The sequence below is a fragment of the Stegostoma tigrinum genome, chromosome 18 (assembly GCF_030684315.1).
Source record: "Stegostoma tigrinum isolate sSteTig4 chromosome 18, sSteTig4.hap1, whole genome shotgun sequence".
NCBI classification, from domain to species: Eukaryota; Metazoa; Chordata; class Chondrichthyes; order Orectolobiformes; family Stegostomatidae; genus Stegostoma; species Stegostoma tigrinum.
The window spans coordinates 7,146,418-7,170,725 of NC_081371.1; the positions used below are offsets into that span (position 1 = coordinate 7,146,418).

General features: G+C 45.9%; 1 protein-coding gene across 4 annotated transcripts in view; it reads left to right on the forward strand.

Moving 5' to 3' along the window:
* The window catches only part of LOC125461119 (DENN domain-containing protein 5B-like), a 266,830-nt gene extending 243,312 nt beyond the window's left edge, over positions 1–23,518 (forward strand). For 3 of the 4 annotated variants that reach the window (XM_059652279.1, XM_059652280.1, XM_059652282.1), the window contains 2 exons: positions 1,079–1,253; positions 5,292–9,741. In XM_059652279.1, coding sequence (XP_059508262.1) covers positions 1,079–1,253; positions 5,292–5,475 — 359 coding nt within the window. In that variant the 3' untranslated portion in view covers positions 5,476–9,741. Of the gene's footprint in view, positions 1–1,078; positions 1,254–5,291; positions 9,742–23,153 lie in introns of those variants that run through there. The other variant, XM_059652281.1, reaches the window with a different exon arrangement.
* The last annotated feature ends 790 nt before the right edge of the window (positions 23,519–24,308 follow it).

A 24,308-nucleotide genomic window follows, 5' to 3' on the forward strand; every position in this document is an offset into this window, starting at 1 on the left:
GAGGGGACACGGACCTGGGATTGTGGGTGGGAGCTGCAGGAGGAATCTGAGGAAGAGATTTTTGGCACACAGTGATTGGTAATGACAGGGCGTTGGTGAGGCCACTTTTGGAATCCTGCGTGCAGTTCTGCTCTCCCTGCTGTAGGAAGGATGTCATTAAACTGGAAAGGGTGCAGAAAAGATTTACGAGGATGTTACCGAGACCTGGAGATTCCGGAGAGGCTGGATGGGGTGGGACTTGTTTCCCCCTGCAGCATCGGAGACTGAGGGGTGACTTTATAAAAGTTTATGAAATGATGAGGGCCATACATAAGTGAATAGCTAAGATCCTTTTCCAATAGGCAAAGGTTTAAGAGAAGAGCGAAAAGATTTAAAAGGGAACTGAGGGGCAACTTTTTCCACACTGAGGGTGGCTTGTGTGTGGAATGAAGTGCCAGAGGAAGTGGGTAGATGCAGGTGCAGTTACAATATTTAAAATACATTTGGACAGGTACATGAATAGGAAAGGTTTTGGAGGGATATGGGCCAAATGCAGGCAAATGGGACTAGTTTAGTTTAATTTGGAAAAGCTGGTCAGTGTGGCCGAGTTGGACTGAAGGGTCTGCTTCTGTGCTGTATGATTCTATGACTGAATGATTTGAAACTCACTTCTTACGAGGATGGTGGAAGTGCAGAAAATGAATGATTTCAAAAGGGACTATTTTGGACACTTGAAGGAAATACAGTTGAGAACTAGAGAGAGGAATGGACTGGAGCATTCCAAGGGGACAGGGAGGGACAAGGATTGATGGGCTAAATGGCATCCTTCAATACCATTATAGAGTCTATGACCTGTTCAGCAATTTGCATTCAGATAGAGAGGCACGGCACTGGGGATGGGGTGCTCTTGTGCTTGTTGCAGCATTCAGTGAGGTAATGGAAGTCCTACCACCTAGTTGTGTGGACCCAGCATTGTCCCATTTCCTGAGTATAACCAACCCGCCCATTCTACCGGTCGGGGGAGGGGGGGGAAGCTGGTGTTCAGGTTCTGGGGCTCAACCGTGAGTTTGATCTTTCCACTCCACCTCTCCAAACGCAGAGAAAGCTGTCACGTACTTTGAGGCGACGGAGGAGGATGAGGACTCGCAGGAAAACCTGCTGAAGCTGAAAGGCTGCTCTGCGACGTTCTGTCAGTATGTCAATGCCATCTCTGCAGCACCCCGCAGTATCGGGAAGGATGGGAAGCTACAGTTGCTTGTCTGTCTTGGTGCAAGGTAAGACACCAAAATCCCAGAAGGGAAATTAATGTAAAGTTTTGTCCTTTTTTTAAAACAGCTGTCCCTTAGTTTTTTTTATATTAATCTATTTTTCTGATCAACCTTATTACGGAGCAGGCCAAACCCCCTCAAAACATACCAAGCAGATAGCCTAGACCCAAACTTATACATTATTTAAAGGTAAGTGTGAGGTGCTGCATTCCAGATGCAATTAAACTCCTAGACTTTAAGCAAAACACACTTTATTCTTAAAACCCAAATTACAGTATAAACAGATAAAGAAGGATTGGCATGATTTTAACTGTCAAAATACTTAACAAGATAATATAGCAATTAACTACCACCCGTCAACTGTTCCAATATAGCAGCATCCCATAAACATACCCTTGGCAAAGGTAAATTCAGCAAAATGGATTTCCCTCATTTGCTGTCTCTAGTCCAGGAGAAGGAGCACTGACAGATTGAATCTAGCAGCAGAGAGAGAAGGCAAGCTTTTGAAGCAGCAGAGAGAGAGCTGTATCTTGCAACTTCAACTCCAAGTCCTCAAAAATATGAAAGCAAAACCCTGCATCTCTGAGCCTGATTCCACCCACTGTTGTTTCTTTCGTATATATCAAAAATAACCGAAAGCTATGGAGCAGTTAACTCAACCAGGTTTGCAACACCCCACTTCGAAACAGGGTGGAACAAATCCTTCTTAAAGGCACATCTCATCACAACCTGTTCAGAGATGGCTTTACATACTTCTGGAACAGATGACGCCCCGGCCAGGGTACAGGTACTGCCACTGTGCCACAAGAGGGCCCTTATTCAGCACACTAAATGTGTTCTTAAATTATGACAAGCTAAATTAAAACAGCCTGAATAAAAACACTTTCCCGTATGGAAACCTGAACGAAGAGAGGGTTACATTCCAATTCTGTAATAAAACAACAAACTGCAGATGCTGGAAATCTTAAAAATACAGATTGATGGTAGGGTCCTGTTGCCAAACAGGGGTGCATTGCTCCTTGAAAGTGGAACCGTTGGTGGAAGGGCACACTTGTCTTCATTGGTCAGAATATTGAGTGTAGGAGTTGGGATGTCATGTTGCGGCTGTACAGGATATTGGTGAGGCCACACTGCACAATTTTGGTCTCCCGTTTATAGGAAAGATGTTGTTGAACTTGCAAGTGTTCAGAAAAGATGTACAAGGAATTGGAGGGTTTGAGCTGTAGGAAGAGGCTGAATAACCTGGGACTATTTTCCCTGGAGCATCGGAGGGTGGCCTTATTGAGGTTTATAAAATCATGAGGGACATGGATAGGATGAATAGCCAAGGTCTTTTCCCCAGGATAGGAGGGCATGGGTTGAAGGTGAGAGGGGGTAAGATTTAAAATGGACCTCAAGAGAAACTGTTTCACACAGAGGATGGTGTGAGTACGGAATGAGCTGCCAGAGGGAGTGGTGGAGGCTGGTACAATTATAATGTTTAAAAGGCATCTGGATGGATACATGAATGGGAAGGATTTTGAATTTAGGCTATCTGGTTAGCACATGCAAATTAGACCAAAGAGTCTGTTTCCGTGCTGTATAATTGTACAACCCCAAGACTCGAAATTGCTGCAGAAACTCAGCAGGTCATGCAGCATCTGTGGAGAGAAAACAGAATTAATGTTTCTTGCCCAGTGAGAGTTTTTAAATTAAAAAATAACTAACTGGATGTTTTTGAACCTGACAATCCCAAAAATCATCCTTCTGGCTCATTGACTCTCTCGCCCTGACCCACTCCCACACCCTCCCCCTCGCCCTGACCCACTCCCTCCCCCTCCCCCTCGCCCTGACCCACTCCCACACCCTCCCCCTCGCCCTGACCCACTCCCACACCCTCGCCCTCACTCTGACCCACTCCGTCTCGGTTCCCCAGCCCTGACCCACTCCCACACCCTCGCCCTCGCTCTGACCCACTCCCTCGACCTTGCCTGACCCACTCCCTCTCCCTCGTCCTGGCCCTCTTCCTTGCCCTAATCCTCTCCCTTGCTCTGACCCCTGCATCCCCTTCAAATTTACTACCTATCTTCAGTTTGCAACTTCACTCTCTGACCCTCCTCTTGCCAATTTTGACCAGCTGTCCCTCCCAGCTCCCTGTTGCCACCTCTATCCTGCACTATTGCTCACACTTCCCTTTTTCCCTCTGCCTATTCCTTTCCCTTGATAGTTTCTCATTTATTCTCTCTTCCTCCCATTGTCCCTCTCTTCCTTCTCTCTTTCTCCCCACCCCCTCTACTTTTCACACTCCCCTCACACTCTGGCATGCCACTCACTCACTCTCCCTTTCTCCCCACATACTTCTGCTGACTCTCTCTCTCTGGCTTCAGCTCATTCTGTCTCTCCATCTGTATCTCTCTCTCTCCGTCTTTCTTTCCTTCACCCCGTGTAGAGAGTGTTATCAAGTTGTGAGCAAAAGGTGGAATAGACAGATGGGTGACCTTGCACAGGATAGATAGGAGAGAGGTTGGAGAAATATTTTAGCAGAAGGAGAGAGAGAGAGAGAGAGAGAGAGAGAGAGAGAGAGATATGTAAAAGATCCTGAGGTGGGGGGGCTCCACACCAGCATCTTGGAGACTGGTGGGGGAGTGGGTGGAGGAGGGGAGGGCGGTGGAGGGGTTGGAGGAGGGGTGAGAGTGGTGGAGCAGGAGAGTAGTTGGAGGAGGGGGAGGTGGAGAGGGGTGTGGTTGTAGGAGGGGAGGCTTTGGTGGACGGGAGCGGTTGGTGGAGGGGGGAAGTGGTTGGAGGAGGAGGGGGGGGCGGGTGGAGGAGAGGGGGGGAGGTTGGGGGGTGGCGGGTTGGAGGAGGGGAGGGGTTGGGGGAGGGGAGGGGTTGGGGGAGGGGAGGGGTTGGGGGAGGGGAGGGGTTGGGGGAGGGGAGGGGTTGGGGGAGGGGAGGGGTTGGGGGAGGGGAGGGGTTGGGGGAGGGGATGGAGGAGGGGAGGGGAGGGGAGGGGTTGGGGGAGGGGATGGAGGAGGGGAGGGGAGGGGATGGAGGAGGGGAGGGGATGGGTTAGAGCAGGGGAGGGGATGGGTTAGAGCAGGGGAGGGGGCGGTGGAGCAGGGGAGGGGGCGGTGGAGCAGGGGAGGGGGCGGTGGAGCAGGGGAGGGGGCGGTGGAGCAGGGGAGGGGGCGGTGGAGCAGGGGAGGGGGCGGTGGAGCAGGGGAGGGGGCGGTGGATGGCAGGGGGTGGTGGAGGAGGGGAGCGGGAGGAGGGGAGGGTGTGGTGGAGGGGGGGGAATGGTTGGACGAGGGGAGGGGATGGTGGAGGGGGGGTGGTTGGAGGAGGGGAGGGAGTGGTGGAGAGGGACGTTGGAGGGGAGGAGTTTGTGGTGGAGAGGGGGTGCAGTTGGAGGATGGGAGGGGGTGGTGGAGGAGGGGAGGGGGTGGTGGAGAGGGGGAGTGGGTGGTGGAGGGGAAGGGATGGTGGAGAGGGGAGTGGTTGGAGGAGGGGAGGGGGAGGTTGAGCAGGGGAGTTGGTGGTGGAGGGGAGGGCGGGCAGTGGCGGGGAGGGCGGTTGGAGGCAAGGGGGAGCAGCTGGAGGGGAGGGGGTGGTGGAGAGGGGGAGCGGTTGGAGGAGCGGGGAGGGGGGGTTGGAGGAGGGGAGGGTGTGGTGGAGTCAGGGAGGAGGTGGTGGAGAGGGCGAGTGGTTGGAGGAGGGGAGGGTGTGGTGGAGAGGGAAGTTGGAGGAGGGGAGGTGTTGGTTGGAGAGGGGAGGGGTTGGAGAAGGGGGAAGAGGGTGGAGGGGAGAGCCATGAAGTGGAGGACAATGGAGGGTAATGGACAGGTGGGTGGTGGAGGTGAGGGGATGGAGGGGGGGGGGGGGGGGGGGCGGAAAGAGTGGAGAGACATGATATCCAGATCTGGTTGAACCTGGGAATGTGACAGAGATTGTAGTTCATTGAGAAAGGGGATTGAAGGGGGAAGGTGCATGGTGAGACCCACTTGGAATCAGCTCTTCAATTTGCTTCTCTTTCCCCCTTCCCTGCCCCTTCTCTTTGTGACACAGGGATCACCTGTTACCCCAGTGGATCCCACTGCTAGCAGAATGCCCGGTGATCTCTAGGATGTACGAAGATGGTGCCCTGCTCCGAGATCACGCTGCTGTCAACTCCCTAATCCGGGTCCTGCAGACACTGCATGAGTTCAACATCACGCTGGAAGCCTCGCTGGTCAAGGGCATTGACCTGTAACATTGGAACCTCAGAGCTGTCGAGCCTGGCCCCACAACCCCAAACCCCCACCCCCAACCCCAACCATCTGGTCCCCTCCCCTTCCATCCCGTCCACTTGGCTTGACCCCCTCTGACTGTAGGTAGCGGGGAGGAGGGGGGGCCTCTGTTCACAGTATCTGGGATACCGGTCACATGACACTGCCTGAAGACCGAGGTGAAACCACCCTGCAGCTGGCCTTGGGCCAAGGGACAGTATTGACCACTTCAAAAAGATGCCGGTCACATGAGGAGAATTGGCCTGTGCAACGTGCGTCCATAAATTGTACCTTCCCAAAAGGTTATGACACTGTCAGCTGACCAATAAGAATCACTAGTTTGTGGAGAAGGGTTCCTGCTCCCCTCTGTCCACTTGTCTACCCACCTTGTGTAAATACTGTGAGATCTTCATTATTTTTTGCATTATGCTTGCGGGTACGTGTGTGTTTAATGAAGGTGACCTCTGAATCCCAATTTTGCGTGGGACGCTGTGTAATCAGACAGTGGACCTCTCTGCATCCTCCAAATTATGATTTTTTTTTCAACTACGCCCCTCTCATTCTTCCCCCAAAGCTCAAAGACCATGAAACCGCTCCTGATGTCCCAGCCTCCCCACTTTATTCTGCCCACAACATCACCAACCCCCCCCCTCCCCATCTTTTTCACTCCAATTCCTGCTGCAGTGTTATTGGCCCTCAAATGAATTCAGTCTCCATTTGAAGCAGTTGCCCCTATTTAATACCCTGTGGTACAGGGGACCCTGTAAATACATTGGCCTGAGGGCCCAAAGAGACCAGTTTATAAGTCCAGCATCTCTGCCTTCCCAGACTGGTGCTGCTATGAAGAGGAGCCAAGTACTGCGAGGGCACATGGCAGAGTGTATGTGCCGTTTGCCAGGTGCCACTCGGAGTAGCACCAGAATCACCTGCCATCTCAAGAGGAACGTCAGTCATATTTCAGTTATTTATTGGTCGAAACTTGAATCCTACAGACAGTTTCTGAGAGAGCCCGCGGAATTTGGCTGCCGGTGATTTCAGTAGATGTCGCTCTCCCTTCTACGCAATACTGAGGTCGGGAGGGGTGTGGGGGCGGTGTTGCAGCCCTCCCGTGGAGTTACCTCTCTCGCTGGAAAGGCCTGAAGCCTCACCCTCCGTGCCCACTCCCTTAACTGACCTCGCAACATCGGGCTGAGAAGGAGATACCAGCTGCTGAAGGAAGTGCCGCCTCCCTTGAACAAACTGCCAGTCGACATTCACTTCACTGCCCAGGCTGACTCGACCAAACGCTATTGGAGGTTAAGGCGTTGGGGGGGGGGGGGGGTGCAAAAGAGTTTGAAATCAGTATTTTAAGAAACCCCCCCCCCACCGTGAAACCCTGCAATGAAATTGGAAACAAACTGTCAGTGACTGAGAAGGTGATGGATGTGTTAACAATGATGAGGGGAGGAAGCCTTCGAACTGAAGGGAGGAGCGTTGAGCCCAAGATTTGTCTGCTTTCTGGTTCCAGACACTGCACACTTTTTCAGCCACTTGAAGGAGTTGCCTTTGGAGGGATAACGGAATGCCATTTCGAAAGATTCCCAGTGTGGTGAGGAATTCCGAGATGGGACGCTTGTGAAGATAAAGGCCCTTTATCCCAGTCACAGCAATGACTCTGAAACAGCAAACCAACAGCAGCTACCCTCACTCCTACTGTCCCTGAAATGCCATGTCGGAACATTCTTTCCATGTTTGTTGGACAGACACACTGCAGGTGTATTCCATCTGCTGCTGCCTCCCAGCGTGGATCCCAGCTGAGTAGTGAGGTCCCAAATCACCACGATGTGACACGGATTCTGATAAGGCTTGCTTTTGTTCTTCACTTTTGTCCGTTTGGCTACAGCAAGACCTGAAAGCAACACAGACCGTACGATGGTCACGATCCAGAAAGACTGTTCCTGGAAGACGCCTTCTCTCCACTGGACAATTCCAGAGTTTCCCATTAGAGAGGAGGTACAGAACCGGCCCACTTCAGGAAAACTCGGGAAGATCCCTCGCTGAGGATTCTCTAGGCTGACGCCTCACTGTCCCCGCACCCACACCTCATGCTCAATCCAGACCTCTCATAAAGGCTACTTGAACTCTCTAGTTAAAACATGGAGCGTGGCCACCTCTCCAGAACCAACCTGGCAATTAAAGGTTAAATTTCCCATGCATCGTTGAGAGCATTCCAGGGAAAAGACAAGGTTGGGATTAAAAGAAAATAATATATTTTCAATTTCATCAAAGTTTGTTTTATGCATCCCAGTAATGTGGGGAATGGAAGAACAAACAGTGGACAATCAGGAGTTAGTGAATGGGATGGGACAATTGGAGGAGGGGAGATAATATAGCCAAGCCTCCTGGAATTTGTCCATAGAGGACTTGCAACTCTGAGCGTCCCGTTGAGAATTTGCAAAATTAACACTGCGTGCACACAGACAGTATCGAAGAAACAGACACCTCTTCAGTATCTCAGAATAGATCCAAACCACCATTATTGCAGAATTGCGCAGTGAAGCAACCCATGGGGCTAAAGACCTTGGAAGCATTTTTTTTCCCTTTTAAAACTGCTGCTTAAAGAAATTACGGCACTTTATCGGAATAATGGATTAATTGGCATGTCCTCGTTGGATGGGGAAAGAGCCCAATCCTTTTAGAAAGTAATGACAACCAATTGTATGCTGGTTACATATGACTATTCCAGCGCAAAGTTGGCCAAAGCACTGTGCGGCTGACTCCAAAAAGACTCTAGGTTTGTTATCTAGTCTTTGCGGAAATAATTGGTCATTGGTTAGGACAATAATTGACCTCAGTGTTCCTTGCCTGCTGTCCCTTGCCTCATGAGCAGAGAAGCCCAGACGGGCTCTTACACCAAATGACTTCTCAGTGATTGTCAGAACCTGCGCGTGTGGCTGTTGGGTGAGGAGTGAAGCCCACCCTGGCTGGACTGCCATTGGTGCCCCAGTATAAAGAATGGCAAGCCACACAGATGAGGTACAGCAGAGGAGGTGTAGACTTACAGGTACCAACACCTCACCGTGCAGACAGGCACAAAACAACATTGGATGGGTGACACTGTGGTATATTTCAACGTCCCCAATGCAATTACACAAACAATTGGCCAAACAAGTAATTGGAACAAGTGCATGGATATGAACTGAGGGAGGTACCTATGGGTTCACTTTCCATTGCACACCCATGCACGATTTATCTGCGACAGTGTTAAGCCTTGCTGTGAATCGTTCTGACACAAATCTCGGGGTATGGGCGATGGTTCTATTAAAGGTACCTGGGTGATGAGACCATCATCACACGAGCAAAGGTACCAGGCCATAATGCTACCTAGCAGCTGCCCACTGCTGTGTCTCGGTTCCTGCTGGCTGCTGTAACTGCTGAACTGATATTAATATATACTTGGTAATCTGAAATAGATGTGACTGTAGATTTATTTTGAGTGCTTGGTCTTAGGTTACTACTTTTCTTCTTTATAAAATAAAAATGACTGTTAACTTCACTTAGAATTGACAGCTCAGAAACAGGCCATTTGGCCCCAACAGTCAATGCCAATGGTTATGTTGTGCACGAGCCTCCTCGCGTCCTTATATATTTCATCCTGTCAGCAAATTTTTCTATTCCTTTCTCTCTTAGCTATCTTCCTCTAAAAGGCACCTTGACTATTCTCAGTTGCTCCGTGTGTAGTTGCAAATTCCACATTTTCTATGGAATTTCTGTCCAATTCATCACTGAATTCATTAGCGTTACTTATGTTTTGGGATTCTCCCACTAGTTGCAACACCTGCTTCAAATCTAATGTATCAAACTACTTTGTAACTTTTCAGAACTTTTATCTTCAGCCTTTGGGTGTAAAGAACCTCAGCAGACTCACTCCTTTTGAATTCTTACAGCCTGTGAGTTCTGTTATTGTTCAGCTGAGTGTGGAATTCCAATATATCAGACATCATCTTTAACCCCCACTAAATCGTATCATGTGGGCTTTGCTTTTGCAACGAGACAGTACTACAGACTAACTTTGTACACACAGGACTCTCTCCCTTCTGATCCTTCCTGAAGCTTCTGACTGTCTACATGCGCACACTACCCAGATTTGTGTACAATAAGGTGTTATTATGAAAGAATCTGATAAGTGTCATAAATGTGAATTGCTGACTTTGTACATGTGTCCTATAACTCTCGCATTGGTAATAAAAGATAAGGAAGCTGACCAGTCACATATTCGTTGTTGGGCTTTAGCTTTGTTCTTGCAGCTGAACAAATCTGCGAGTTTGGACTTTAATCCCGAAAAATGCAAGATGACGCATTTTGGAAGACCAAATTCAGGAGCAAATTGTAGAATAAATAGCAGATTCCTTGGGGGAATCACTGATGTACAGAGGTTCACAGATCCATGAAAGTAACAACACAGGTGGATAATATATTCAAGGAGGCATACAGTACACTGCCTTCATTGGCCAGGGCACTGAATATGAAGTTCACAAGTTATGTTACAAATGTACAAAACTTTAGTTAGGCCACGTTTGGAATATTGCATATAATTCTGGTTGCCACACTACCAGAAAACATAAGTGCTTTGGAGAGGGTGCGGGGAAGGTTTACCAGAATGTTACCTGGTCCGGAGGGATTGGATAAATTGGATTGTTTTCACTGGAAAGGTGAAGGCTGAGGGGGCACGGTGCGACCTGACAGAGGTCTACAAAATTATGAGGCGTAGGTAGGGTGAATAGTCAGAGGCTTTTTTTCCCCAGGATGGAAAAATCAACTACAAGAGGGCACAGGTTTAAGGTGTGAGGGGGAAGAGTTTAGGAGAGAAGTGCTGGGAAAACTTTCAACATAGAGGGTGATGGGTGCCTGGAGCATGCTGCCAGCGCAGACTGTGTAAGCAAGCACATCAGCAACATTTAAGGCATATCCGGAGAGACACATGAACAGGAGGCGAATAGAGGGACAGAAACTATACATGGACGAAAAGTAGCAGGTCTAGTTAAGGATCGGAAAAGGGCCTGTTCCTGTGCTATGTTGTATTGAGTAAAGCTGGTCTGTAAAGGTTGCTGATCCATTCTATGATGGCTGCAGCCTCAGGTCTGGGTGACTTCTATGTGTTTCCACCTCCTGGGAAAGGCAAAAGAGCAAGACAATCCACAGCTAAGAAGGAAGATCTGCTGGAAAGTTCCACTCTTAAGTCAATCCAGAAAATCCACTTGCCTTCACCGATACAATTTCGACCTTCATGGACAAGCCCAGCTCCCCCTAGAATGCAATGCATCAGCAACCACCAGGAACACCAGTGAATTTAAGGGAATAGTAATTCAGAACCCCCCCCCCCGCCCAAGAGCTAATGCTCTGGGGACATGGGTTCAGATTCCAGAGCAGCTGGTGTAATTTATGAGCCATTCATAAAATCTGGATTTGATGACTAGATCTAGCTAGCTCTCAAGTATTATTTTAAAAAACTACTTCGTTCACTGTTGCCCTGTGTGACTCCAGACCCACAGCAATGCGGTTGACTCTCGATCACTGCTCCCTGTGATTTTTTTGCTGCTTGTGCAGACCTCCCAGGTATGTACGCAGAAGCTGGATCCTATCCGTCGACATGCCGAATGACGCGTATAGATCTTCTTGGGAAGCGCACGGCCGTGCAGCTTACAGAGGACATTTCTCTTAAATTGCCTCAGCAATGGCCAAGCAAAGCACTCGGTTCGAGGCCAGTTGTGGATGGGCAACAAATGAGGGGCTTGGTTTTGACACCTCTATACGCTGAGAGAACAAACGTGTATTCTGCGGCTCATAACAACAGCTTACACTTACCACGCACTTTTTAATGAAAGTAAAAATCCCAAAGGAGTTATTGAACAAAACTTCCACACCAAACTGCAGAAGGATTTTTGACAAAAGAACAGTCTAAGGAGCAACTTAAGGGAGAGAGGAAAGGCACGGTGGTTTTGAAAGAGGGAGTTAGAAACACGGATGAGAATTCTAAAATCATAGGGTTGCTTAACCAGAAGCCAGTTTAGGTCAACAAGTATGAAAGTGATATCAGGGCAGGATTTGGTACAGATTGGGGCATGGGAAGAATAATTCTGGATGATAGTTTAGAAATTCCAGAGACACAGAGGTGGCGGTGATATGGTTGCACGTCAACAGTGTAAAAACTAATGTAGTCTCCTCAGGTGATGTGCTGAGTGGCAGCACATAGAATCATAGAGATGTACAGCATGGAAACAGACCCTTCAGTCCAACACATCCATGCTGACCAGATATCCTACATTAAACTCATCCCATTTGCCAGTATTTGACCGTATCCCTCTGAACCCTTTCATGTTCATGTACCCATCCAGATACCTTTTAAATGTTGTAATTGTACCAGCCTCCACCACTTCCTCTGGCAGCTCATTCTATACATGCACCTTACGTCCACTTTAAATTTTTCTTGTCTCACCTTTAACCTGAGCCCTCTATTGTTGGATTCCCCTACTCTGGGGAGAAGACCTTGGCTATTCGCTGTATCCATGATTTTATAAAACTCTATGAGGTTACCACTCAGCCTCTGACACTCGGAAGGAAAATAACCCCAGCCTGTTCATCCTCACTGTAATCCAAACCTGGCAACATCCTTGTAAATCTTTTCTGCACCTTTTCAAGTGTAACACCTTCTTTCTTTTAGCAGAGAGACTAGAATTGAATACAGTATTCAAAATTGGCCTAACCAATGTCCTACTCAGCTGCAACATGACCTCCCAACTCCGATACACAATGCGCTGACCAATAAAGGCAAGTGTATTAAACACCTTCTTGATGACTCTGTCTATCTGCAACTCCAACCTTCAAAGGAAGTATGAGCCTGCACCCTAATGTCTCTTTGTTCGGCAACATTCCCCAGGGACCCTACCGTTCCTGCCCTAAATTGGCCTAACAAAATGCAATGCCTCATATTTATCCAAATTAAACTGCATCTGCTAATCCACAGCCCAAGGACCAAATGATCAACGTCCCATTGTATTCTGAGATAACCTTCTTCACTATCTCCTGCAAACTTACTAACCATTCCTCCAATATTCACATCCAAATCATTTGTATAAATCATGAAAAGCGGTGGGCCCAGCACCAAGCCTTGCTGGTCAAAGGCCTCCAGTCTGGAAAATAACCTTCCATCACCACCTTCTTTCTCTGACCTTCAAGATGAGGAATTGGATTTGGCCAAAAGTCAAAAAATTCCTTGGGGAATACCAAAGGCAATGGCACGGAAGGTAGGAAACGAAGCCAGTACAATTGATTAGCTAAATGAAAATAGTACCGGGTAATGTTAGAATGGTGGTGGGGTGTGTGAATACTTGACGGGAGAGATTAAAACATAGAATGCCAGAAAAGTTGGGTGTGGATTTGGAAAGTGACAAAAATGAGTTTGGAGCAAAATGGAAGGTTGTGGTGGGGAGTGGGGTTTACACTAATTTACACTAAGGAGCACTGACAGCAGATGTGTCTGTATTTGAGGAGACAAAACCTCATACTGGAAGAGTTGAGAGGTCAGCAATTTTAGTGGGAATAGGACGGAGGGAGCAGGTGTTAGGACTCACATTAGGTGAGCTCTGAGTGCAGAAGATGTAACTTTATTTGGGAGAATTAGAACTAAGGGTCACAGCTTAAATGAAAGGGATCGCCTATTTAATACAGATTTGAGCAAAATATTTTCCGATGATTATGACTCTTTGGAACTGTCTTCCTCAGAAAGTGTTGGTAGCAGAGTCAATGAATATTTTTAAGGTGGCTTAGATAGATTCTTGAGGAATTAAAGGTAATGGTGGGATGGGTGTTTGGTCAGATTGAAATGTGGAAATCAGTTCAGCTGTGATCTTATTCAATGGCAAAGCATGAGCAAGGGGCTGAATGGCCAACTGTTGCTCATAATTGATGGGTTTGGCTGATGACGTGAGAGGAGATTGGAGAGAAAGGTGATAGTTCAGGGTTAGGGAGGGATCAACTTTAAACAGAGCTGGCCCAGGGAGCTCCTTGGAAGGGAGGGATGTGGCAGATGCTGAAGACCTCAATTGGTTACTCTCAAACTCAGTGACAAAGGATTCCACTTCTTGTTGATGAGGGTGCGAGAGAGAGAGATATTTAAGAATACAGTTTGCGATGAAGAAATGCAGGTTATTTCCTGCATCTCAGATGATCCTGACGTAAAAGCAGGTTTATTAGTTATGGAGTGGACCTAATAGTGTTGTCTGTGGCCCAATCAGATCCATTCAGTTTGCCATAAAGGAGGGGTAATGAGATTCCACGCTAATGGGAAGTTTCTGGGTGAGTGAGGATAATTGTTGCATTGAGGACTTAGATATCAAAAGGTGGTGAGAAGATGATTGAGCATATCAATAAGAGAACAGAGTGTACAAAGCTGGGATTTTGACACTATCAGTTGTCAGTAGATTTGGGTATAATTTAATCCAAGGAAAGGTACAGAAAAAGATAACATTGGGGATAGGATGGGAGATCAGAAAAAGCCTCCTGTATCCCACTATCTTTAATGTCTCAATGTGAGCTGAAAGAGGGACCCGTGAACGTGGGTTGGAGAGTTGACACAGAGGGAGAGATGAAGAGATGATTAGAGAGCAATGAATTCAGAGAAGAGAGAGAGAGAGAGAGAGAGAGAGAGAGAAAGATGAGGTTGAAATCATCGAAGATGCAAAGTTGTTTGGGATGGACGCAGAGTTAGGAAAGTAGAGATATCTCAGTGAGAAAATGTTCAAGGTACATGGGAGGAAAGCAGAGAAATAGGATTTTAAATGAAAGGAAGTGGAATATAGTGAGACACCCAAAGAAAAGAACAGTGACACTGTTACCACACAACCCAAACTGGCAGGAGAAGCAGTGGGAGGCGTCATGGGGAGGGGCAGGAGAATTTGTTTAGGAACTAAGCGTCATCACTACTTCAGCCAGGTTTCTGTCGAGACCATGATGATACTGCATCACACGTGGCATGTGAATGGACGTTCCAGAGGGAGAAGCAAGAGTTGATGTGCTGGACGTGTCCACAGCATCGGCTACTTACTGAATATTACATCTATCTTTCCTTCCTAACTTTGTTCCATTAGTTATGAACAGGTTTGATACTCTCAGAGTTGCAAATTGAGGCAAACTATATTTATCAGCTGCCAACTCCATTCCTCTTGCTGTTCGCAACAAAGGTGGCATTTCTGACCCTGAATGACCTGACAACATGTCTAGGCATCACTGTGACCGATTTTACCCTCTGCAGCATTGTCTGACTTCTCCACTCTCTCAGTTCTTCAGCTGCTGAAACTCTCACCCGAGCCTTTTTAACCTTGAGAAAGCGCATGTCCATTTAACTTCTCTCTCCAGATTGGCATGGAAGAGAGCTTGAGATAATCAGTTGATGTAACCTTTCCAAAATCCCAGCCCAAAAACATCAAAATAATGTTTGCAAGGTAATTAACCTACCTGAACTGTTGATCATCCTTGGCAAACCTGTGATTCACAATCTTGACCTTGTTTCTCCCCGACCTGCTACCTTGAAAAGTACCATTCTAGGATTGCTTTCTCTATTCCATATCCCAAATTCAACTTGGATTCCTTTTGCTTCAAGAAAGGGAAAGACTTCGCTGAAAGCAAGTTATCCAGATTATGAACGAGGACTTTGAAAGGAACTTTTTCGTCAAAAGTGGATAGGCCTAGTGGGTGTTCTGAAAGTTAATGGCATTACCAAGAGCATAATGTTTATTTTCATGCATACACTGATAAAACCCAGCCTTCTCAAGGGCAACTAGGGATGGGCAATAAATGCTGGTCGGCCAGCAACATCCTTGACCTACATGGCATGAGTGAATAAAAAGAAATAATTGGACTGCTTATCTAATATCCAGTACTGCAAAAATTCCCTCCATTTCAATATTAGGAGAACTGGAGTCATTGTCCTTCATTCTTGTCAAACTCCGTTCCTTAGTTACTCTCTCCATTGCTCTCCCCAGTGGTAGGTCAAAACTAAACTGTTTGCGACCATGTTTTCTTACTCAATGCCCAGATAGGCTTCCTGAGACCATGTGTATCTACATCTGTATCATCACCCTGTCTCACCTCATCTATTGCTGAAGCCCTCACTCATGCCGTAGCTTGCTCTAAACTTAAATCTTCCAAAGCACTCCTGGCTGATCTATCATGTTTAAAATTCCATCTGCCCAGACCAGCAAACTTAAGATCATCCAAATTCTGCTACATTAATTGACACGAGTGAAGTCCCATTCATTCAACTGATTTGAGCTTAACAACAAAATTTTCTAGACTTCCTGATTTGTCTTTGTCTAAAATAAAGGAAATATCCTCCGATTGAGAGTAGGCAATACTGACTAGACTTTCAATGTTTAAGTTCCTGTTTAATTTGATCACTTGAATTAACCTGCCCACAGATTGGCCCTTGGCTAGACTCAGCCACATCTAATAGAACTGTCCCGAAGAAGGGTCACTGGACTGAAAACATTAACTCTGCTTTCTCTCCAAAGATGCTGCCAGACCTGCTGAGTTTCTCCAGCAATTTCTGTTTCAGTTTTCCAACGTCCACAGTTCTCGGTTTTATTTTACTTCCAATAGATGTTGTTAAATTCAAAAAGGTGGAAAAAAAAAACTACACGGACATTGCCAGGGTTAGTGGATTTGAGCTATGGGGAGAGGCTGAATAGGCTGGGCCAACTTTCCCTGGAGCATTGGAAATTGAGGGGTGACCTTATAGAGATTCATCAAATCATGACAGGCATGTATGGACTGAAGTGCCAAAGTCTTTTTCGCCCAAGGTAGGGGAGTCCAAAACTAGAGGGCAAAGGTTTAAGTTGAGAGGAGATAAAAGGGACCTAAGGGGGAATCTTTTTCACGCAGAGAGTGGTGCGTGTATGGAATGAGCTGCCAGAGGAAATGGTGGAGGCTGGTACAACATTTAAAAGGCACCCAGATAGGTATATGAATAGGAAGGGTTCAGAAGGATATGGGCTAAATACTACCAAATGGGACTAGATTAATTTAGGATATCTGGTCGGCATGGATCAGTGGGAGTCTGTTGGATGCTGCCTGTTATTGATGGGTGAATGTAATCATTGGGCAGTGAAGGGATTGGGCTTGGCAAGGATGCAGCCAGCTTCCTGGTTTGCAATCTACCAGCTCACTCACTATCAGACTTTGCTGAAGCAATGACTTCTTTGGGAAGGTGGTCAGAAAATCACCACCGTTTCTGGGACCACACCCAGGGAAGGAGTGGATAACTTCAAGCCTGAAGGTGACAAAATTGGGAACCGGAAGCAATTACACAAAATTGAGAAAACGGCAGGGACAGAAAGGAATTGGATAGGAAGTTGCTAATGCCGAAGGAGAGAGTTCCAGAGCTTAGCTCTGCAGTTCGCGAAATGCATGTCAAGACCTTTATTTGAGGTCACAGCAAGATCAATTGGAGTCAAATCAAGGTTTTGTTTTAAATCACTGACCAGGTATGAGTGTTGCTGGCTGGCCAGCGTTTATTCCCCATCCCTAGTTGCCCTTAAGAAACTGGTGCGGTGGGTTGACCCACAACTTTGTGAGTAAGGGGATTCCAGGATTTTGACCCAGTGACATGGAACAAACAGCAATATATTTCCAAGTCCAGATGGTGACTGAGCTGGAGGAGAACTCGTGGTGGTGGTGTTCCCATGTACCTGTTCTTGTCCATCCAGATGGGAGTGGTCATGAGTTTGGAAGGTGGTGTCTAAGGATTTTGGGTAAACTGACAGCACTGAAGCCCCAAAAATACCAGCCCCTCTGCTGCTTTTAGGTTACAGCATCTGGAGGTTTCAGCACATGCCAATCAAATTAAATGGTGGATATACGGAACAAGCTGCTAAAGGAACTGTTGTACGCAGATACAGTCACAACATTCAAAAGGCAAGTGGATGGGTATATGAACAGAATAGAAATTTACTGTCACATGTACTTTAATACAAAAAAAAGTGTAAAGTTTTATAAGTTGCCTTGCCAAGAGGCCTACAATGACAGAAGTCATACATGCTAACAAAAACTAAAATTAATCGTTCAAAATATACAGTAGGGTTTAGAGGGATATGGCCCAAATGCTGACAATCGGAATTAGGTCAGATTGCGATATCTGATCGGCACAAGTGAGTGGACCGAAGGGTCTGTTTCAGTGCCGTATAACTCTGTGACTCTCTGACCTCCTGCTACTCTGTCCTACAGCAGATAGGTTGAACAAAGGCATTTTGAATAAATAAAAGTGTAACTTGCAGCAAACACCGCAAAAAAGTCTTATTACACCAAACTTCCACCTCCAGCAGTGAGCTATCTGACTCAGTTGCAAATTAGAAAGGAGTAGGTAAGAAACTCATTAATAAATACGATGAGGTTTTCTTTGCGTGCTTACAAGTGTTTTTCCAACTCTGGAGAAAAGTCAATTTGTCTCATTTGTCACCAAGTGTTTTCATACACAGATCTGAAGCTGACTAAGTGTGAGTGACTCCTGGAGTCAGTTCACAGGAGGTTCATAGTTTCAACAGGAAACTACAATCATTTTTACGATATCAGAAAGAGAAGCTCTTGCAGCAACGAGTTCAGCTCAACAGGACCATAGCTATCTATCAAAGAGCATCTTTGCAGATATGCTATTGAATGACAAATTTTTGGCTAAAGGGTCTCTTCCAATCCTGACATAAAAAGGTGATCTAATGCCACAGTTAAAATACTTGGGTTCCTTAGTTTCTTAAAAACTGAAGGTTTTAAAAAAATACTTTCATGGGATGTAGGATTTACTATCTGGGCCAGCATTTATTGCCCATAATCAACTACTTTCTTGAACTGCTACAGTTCTTTGTGGTTTTTTTTAAAGGAGTTGAGTTACAGAATTGAAGAAATTCTACGTACCTGCTGCCTTCTTGATGGTGGAGGTCATGAGCTTAAAGGTACTGTCAAAGAAAGCATAACAAATTGTCACAGTACATCTTGTAGATGGTACCCACTGCTACCACTGCAATGAATGGAACGTATGTTGAAGATGGTGGATGGGACAATCAAGTGTTAGTTCTGGATGATATTGTGTATTTAAGTGTTGTAGCAGCTGCTCTAATGTAGACTCATGGGGAGTATTCCATCACGCTCCTGACTTGTGCCTTGTAGACTGGATTTGGGGAGTCAGGAGGTGAGTTACTCATGTCAAGAACTCGTCGCATCTGACCTGTAGCCACCGTACCTACATGGCTGGCCCAGTTCAGTTTCTGGTCAGTGACAACCTGCAGGATGTTTTAGGAAACAGGGAAAATCGAGGAGACTGTTATGATTTTAATTGCCTGACTATCTTATTACTGCAGACCAGAAGGATAAAAATTGGGCCAATACATGAGCAAGCTCTGGCATTGTGAATTACTCTCATTTTGGCACTATTGTGATGAAAGGCAGTGAGTTACCCTGGTAAATAAATAAATCCTCGGTAAACATTGCATATAACAGGTTATCACAGAGTCATAGAATCCCTACAGTGTGGAAACAGGCCCTTTGACCCAACAAGTCTTAGAGCATCCCACCCAGATCCATTGCCCTATAACCTACCTAATCTACAATGTCCCTGAAAACTAGGGACAGTTTAGCACAGCCAATCCACCCAGCCTGCACATCTTTGGACAGTGGGAGGAAACTGGAGCACCCAGAGGAAACCCACACAGATTATCTGATTTTATAACATGGCCATATGTGAGAGCTTGCTGTGTACAAATTGGCTGCTGCTTTTACTACATTACAACTGGAACTACAATTCAAAAGCACATCATTGACTGTAAAGTATTACCATAGAAGCAAATAATTGCACAGAAAGGGGTCCATTTGGCCCATCATGTCTGTGCCTGATCTGAGCAAGAGCAGTTCACTATCCCGCCTTTCCTCCATAGCAATGCATTTGATGTTCTCCACAGGATGTCCCGAAATTGTGAAAGGAGCTACTTAAATGCTGGATTTGCTTTCTGCTTTTGAAGGAAATATTCCAGCGGTTTCAGAAGTACAAATGAGGATGTAACACATTGATCAAAGTCGTGACTTTTGTTTGAAATCAGAAGGAACCTATTAAGGACAAACTTTCAAAGCCGGGACTGAGGCAGTTCAAAAATGTAGAAGCTCTGTGTCATTGCTGGGCTGACAGAGGATGGCTTACGCAACATTCCAGTATCAATGGGACAGGTTTTTTCATAGATGTGGGGGAAATGGCTTTGATCTGGAGAAATTGTACAGTTGGAAGAAACTGCAGAAATAGGATTTCGAGAGTTCATGAATGGATTTACATTCCATGGCGAAGGTTTCAAATTTATTGCATTGGAGGAGAAGTAATCAATGCAAGTCAAACAGCGGGTACTAGGTGAGTTGGACTAAGCGCAGGCAAGCTACAAAACTAATTGGAATTTTTAAAAGCTCGAGGATGGAAGGTCAATACAGAAAGCATGGAATGGTCAAATATGAAAGTAAAATGGGTAATTAATATGCATTATCGAAGCATGAACCCACAGTCTTCAGGGTTAGAATGACCACTTTACCCCAATAGAGGGTAGATGGAAGAAAGGAAGATTGATCCTCGTTCATCCATGCTGACAAGAAGTGAGGGAGTGTTACACGACGGCAGAATAAATTAAGGGAACAGGCTGAAACGGAGTTACTGCACACTTAAGGAGTGATGAGGCCGGGGGAGGATATTGTTAACAAGCATGAAGATAAATGAATAAAATGAGTTGGAGACAGAGTGGCAAAGCCATGGGCAATGGGTTAAAGGGACTGGATAGGATGCGAGCAGCATGAATTTGAGAAGAGGTTGACCTCCAGCCTTGGAGGAAATGAGTTGTCAAATTTGGAACCTCAGAAAAATACAGGCAAAGGTTTAACTGCTGGGGAATGGTTGGCAAGATGGGGAGGGAGTGGGCAGTGTTGCAGAGGTGAAAGCAAACTGTACAGTAGGGCATTTAAGTTCATCCATTTATCACACCCAGTTAGCCTGGGCTCAGTGGTGGCCCTCTTGCCTCTCAATTAGATGGTCATGGGTTCAAGTCTCAGTCCTGAGTCTTGGGCACGGTAATCCATTCTTACACTCTTACACAGCATGGAGGGTGTGCTGTAATGTTTGAGGTGCTCTCCTAGAACTCCATATTTGAACACTTCCAATTGGGTTTCTGCCTCTGTGACAGCTGATTTTTTTTTTTCCTATTACTTTTACACAGGGTATGGTCATTTGTCGCCCTAGTCTAATTGGCCTTGAACTGAGTTGCTTGATCAGCCATTTGAGGGCCATTATGAGTCAATCACTGTTGCTGTGGGTGGACTCTGGGCAGATGGGCCAGACTGTGTAAGGACGGTAGGTTCCCTTCCTTAAAGAACAATTAACAGATCAGATGGGTTCTACAGCAAGTGATGATTCTGTGATTTTGTGGGCACCATTAACTTTATTATTCCAGAGTTTAAATTCCTCCAGCTGCCGTGGTGAGATGTGAATCCATTATCCCGAATCTCTAGATTATCCATCCAGTAATCGCTAGCACAGTTTCCCCGTAAACGGTATTGAAACCACTTTCATCAGAGCCGCAAGTGAGACCTTGTAAGACCATGACAAAGGTAAATTTCTGGCCTTCTCGACCCGCCTGCAACCTCTGACATTGGGTGACCACACCTCCCTCCTGCAATAACTCTCCACAGTTGTTTAGTTGAGTGGTGCTGCCCTCACCTTATTCCACCTGATCTATACAGTCATGGCCAGGTAATCACAAATCAATAACTTCATGCTCCCCCACTTTCCACCTTCATGATCTAGCAGGGATCTACACTCTCCACCTCCTCCTTTCTTGTCTACATGCTGCCCCTGGGCTCTATCATCTGAAGATTGTTATTTTACCACTGCTAATGTAAAATTCATCTGGTAGATATTTTGCCACTGTCCTCTTTCTAACACGCTGTAGGTCTTTTGTCATAGAGAAAAATAAATGCTCAAATTTTAAATATCTTAAACAATATGCAGCTTATTATCTGATAGCATGTAGGTACAAGTTACATTGGTACGATAGACATTGCTGTGGAGACAGTGGGAAAACTCAGTGTTAAGATCATTCAGTTTTAAGATCAAAAGCAGTTCCCTTCCATGTCTGTGTCGCTAACCATCATTCTAAAGGTAAACATGGAATGTGTAGGTGGTCACATGGAATGTGTATTCAACATTCGTCATCGGAGCTTAATACCCAATGACATGCGTGGTTTGGAGGTACTTTTCAAAAGAAAAAAGGACAAATCTCTGCAGTGATTGCGTTATCATCCAACCCAAGCTCATGAAACAAGGCTCAGTCTGAATCTGTCAAAGCAAACGTTGTTCTAAGACCGAAACTTAGATCTGTGCCTGCCCATTGATTTGCACATCAATGGAGATATTCTTCCTAATCAACTTGTTCAAAGATGTTTCTTCACACCTCTGGAGCAATGGGACTTGAGCCCATGCTTCCTGCCGTAGACACAAGGACACTACCCTGCACCACAGGGGCCCGGAGCACACCTTCCTGAATGTTTTGTTGGATGGTTCCCCAATCGACCCAATTTGAGATGCTATTATACACCCCTGGTTCAGGTAGGACATGAACCCAGGCCTCCTGGCCCAAAGGTGGGGACAATGCCTCTACAGCATAAGGGCCCCACATTGGTTGGGGGATAGATTTCATAATCAACCTGTTGAGACATATTGTGACACACCTCCTGACAATGATGCTAGACAGCAGAATCAACAAACAAAGGATATTTCATCTAAGAGCTGTTTTCAGCAGCAATAAAAAGAAATAATTATAAACTGATGACAAAGGACACAACAAACTTCTCTTGCCCTATTCGCTCAACCTTGGAGTGAATGGCCAGTGAGAAAAGCAACCTGGGACAACACTGTTCACCAAGAACTGAAGATCTACACACATTACAGCTGCTGAAGTTGAGTCAACTTTCAAACAAACAACTAGCCTCAAGTTTCAAATCTAACTCCTCAAAGACTCAGAACTTATTAAATAACTGCATACCCTATTCTTCCTGTCCATGAGACACTTTTCAGGTTTTAACTTATCCCCCGTATACGAGGTTGCATTTTTGTTATCATGTTGTTGGTAGGTTATATAATTAACATCTTTCTTTCACTCAAAAGAACTTGCGAGATTGACTCAGAGATAGCAAGAAATGCAGATGCTGGAGTCAGAGATAACATAACCTGGAGCTAGAGGAACACTGATAATGGGAACTGCAGATGCTGTAGAATCCAAGATAACAAAGTGTGGAGCTGGACGAACACAGCAGGCCAAGCAGCATCTCAGGAGCACAAAAGCTGACATCTCGGGCCTAGAACCTTCTAGAGCAACACAGGAGGCCAGGCAGAATCAGAGGAGCAGGAAAACTGAAGAAGAGTCCTGACCTGAAACGTCAACTTTCCTGCTCCTCTGATGCTGCCCAGCCTGCTGTGTTCCTCCAGCTCCATGCTGTGTTGCTAGATCGACTCCTTCATTTTCTGACAAATGATGTTTTAAATTAAGTGCTGCAGCTGCATTTATGATGAGACTGTGCCCTTAAAGACAGATGTTCTATGCTGTTTCTTTTTCAGAGGGGTGCTACCACAGTGGTGCTGGACATGCAGTCGGTATACACCTTTTGAGTTCTCCCAGCGTATTTGAAGAACAAGGCAATGGAATCAGGGCTCAGATGGACCCAGGAAGACTTTTAGTTTTGCTTTCAGAGAGCAGGAGGTTTCTGCTAGCGGCTGGAAGCTGCCGGACTGAAGTCCGAGACAAGAGGCTTCCTCTTAAAATCAATTGTTTCTTTCTTGACCATGGCTGTCTTACTGAATTACATTTTTAACGAAGGGGTTTTTGTGGGATGCTGCCTACATTGGAACAGTTGATAATTAGTGATTAAATAAATTAAATAGTAATTAAATGTCATCTTGTTAAGCATGTCAACAGTTAAGGTTCTGCCAATTTTTCTTAAACTGTGCTGTAAGAATAAAGTTTGTTTTGATTAAAGCCTAGTGGTGGACCAATTGAATCACATCTCGAACAAAGCACTTCAGGCTTACCTTTAAATAAACACATGACAGTGTCTAGGCTCTCTCCACACAATTCTTTTGGGGGCATGTGGTCTGGTCCATTACACATTCTCACACAAAAAAAATGCAGTCATTGATTAAGAGTGGGATAAATAAACAGGTGAACTAATTCCCTCCTTCAGCTGGTCATACCAATTTTCACATGAACCCTAATGACATCCAGCTCCACTCCATCACTGCCTTTTGCAATTCTCCCGTTGTTACTCAACAAACAGATTGCTTATCTGACCCCTTGCACTGGATAAGCTAATAGTTCCCCTGATTCGCTGTTGTCAGCTTCTCTTTCATGATGATCTTGTTTGAGCGTAAACTGGGCTGTTCCCAATCTCAGTGGCCTGTTTGATCACATGACAAGCTTCTAATGATATGCCCATACTAATCAATAAGATATCTTATTTCCAATTTTGTCTTTCTCAGCAGAATCGTAGAATCATAGAATCCCTCCCTGACACACCCGACCTCCACCCTATCCCCGTAACCCTGCATTTCCCATGACTAATCAACCTCACCTACACATCCCTGGACACAACGGGGCAATTTAGCATGGTCAATCCACCTAACCTACACATCCTTGGACTGTGGGAGCACCTGGAGGAACCCCACACAGTCACAGGGAGAATGCACAAACTCCACACAGACAGTGACCCAATAATG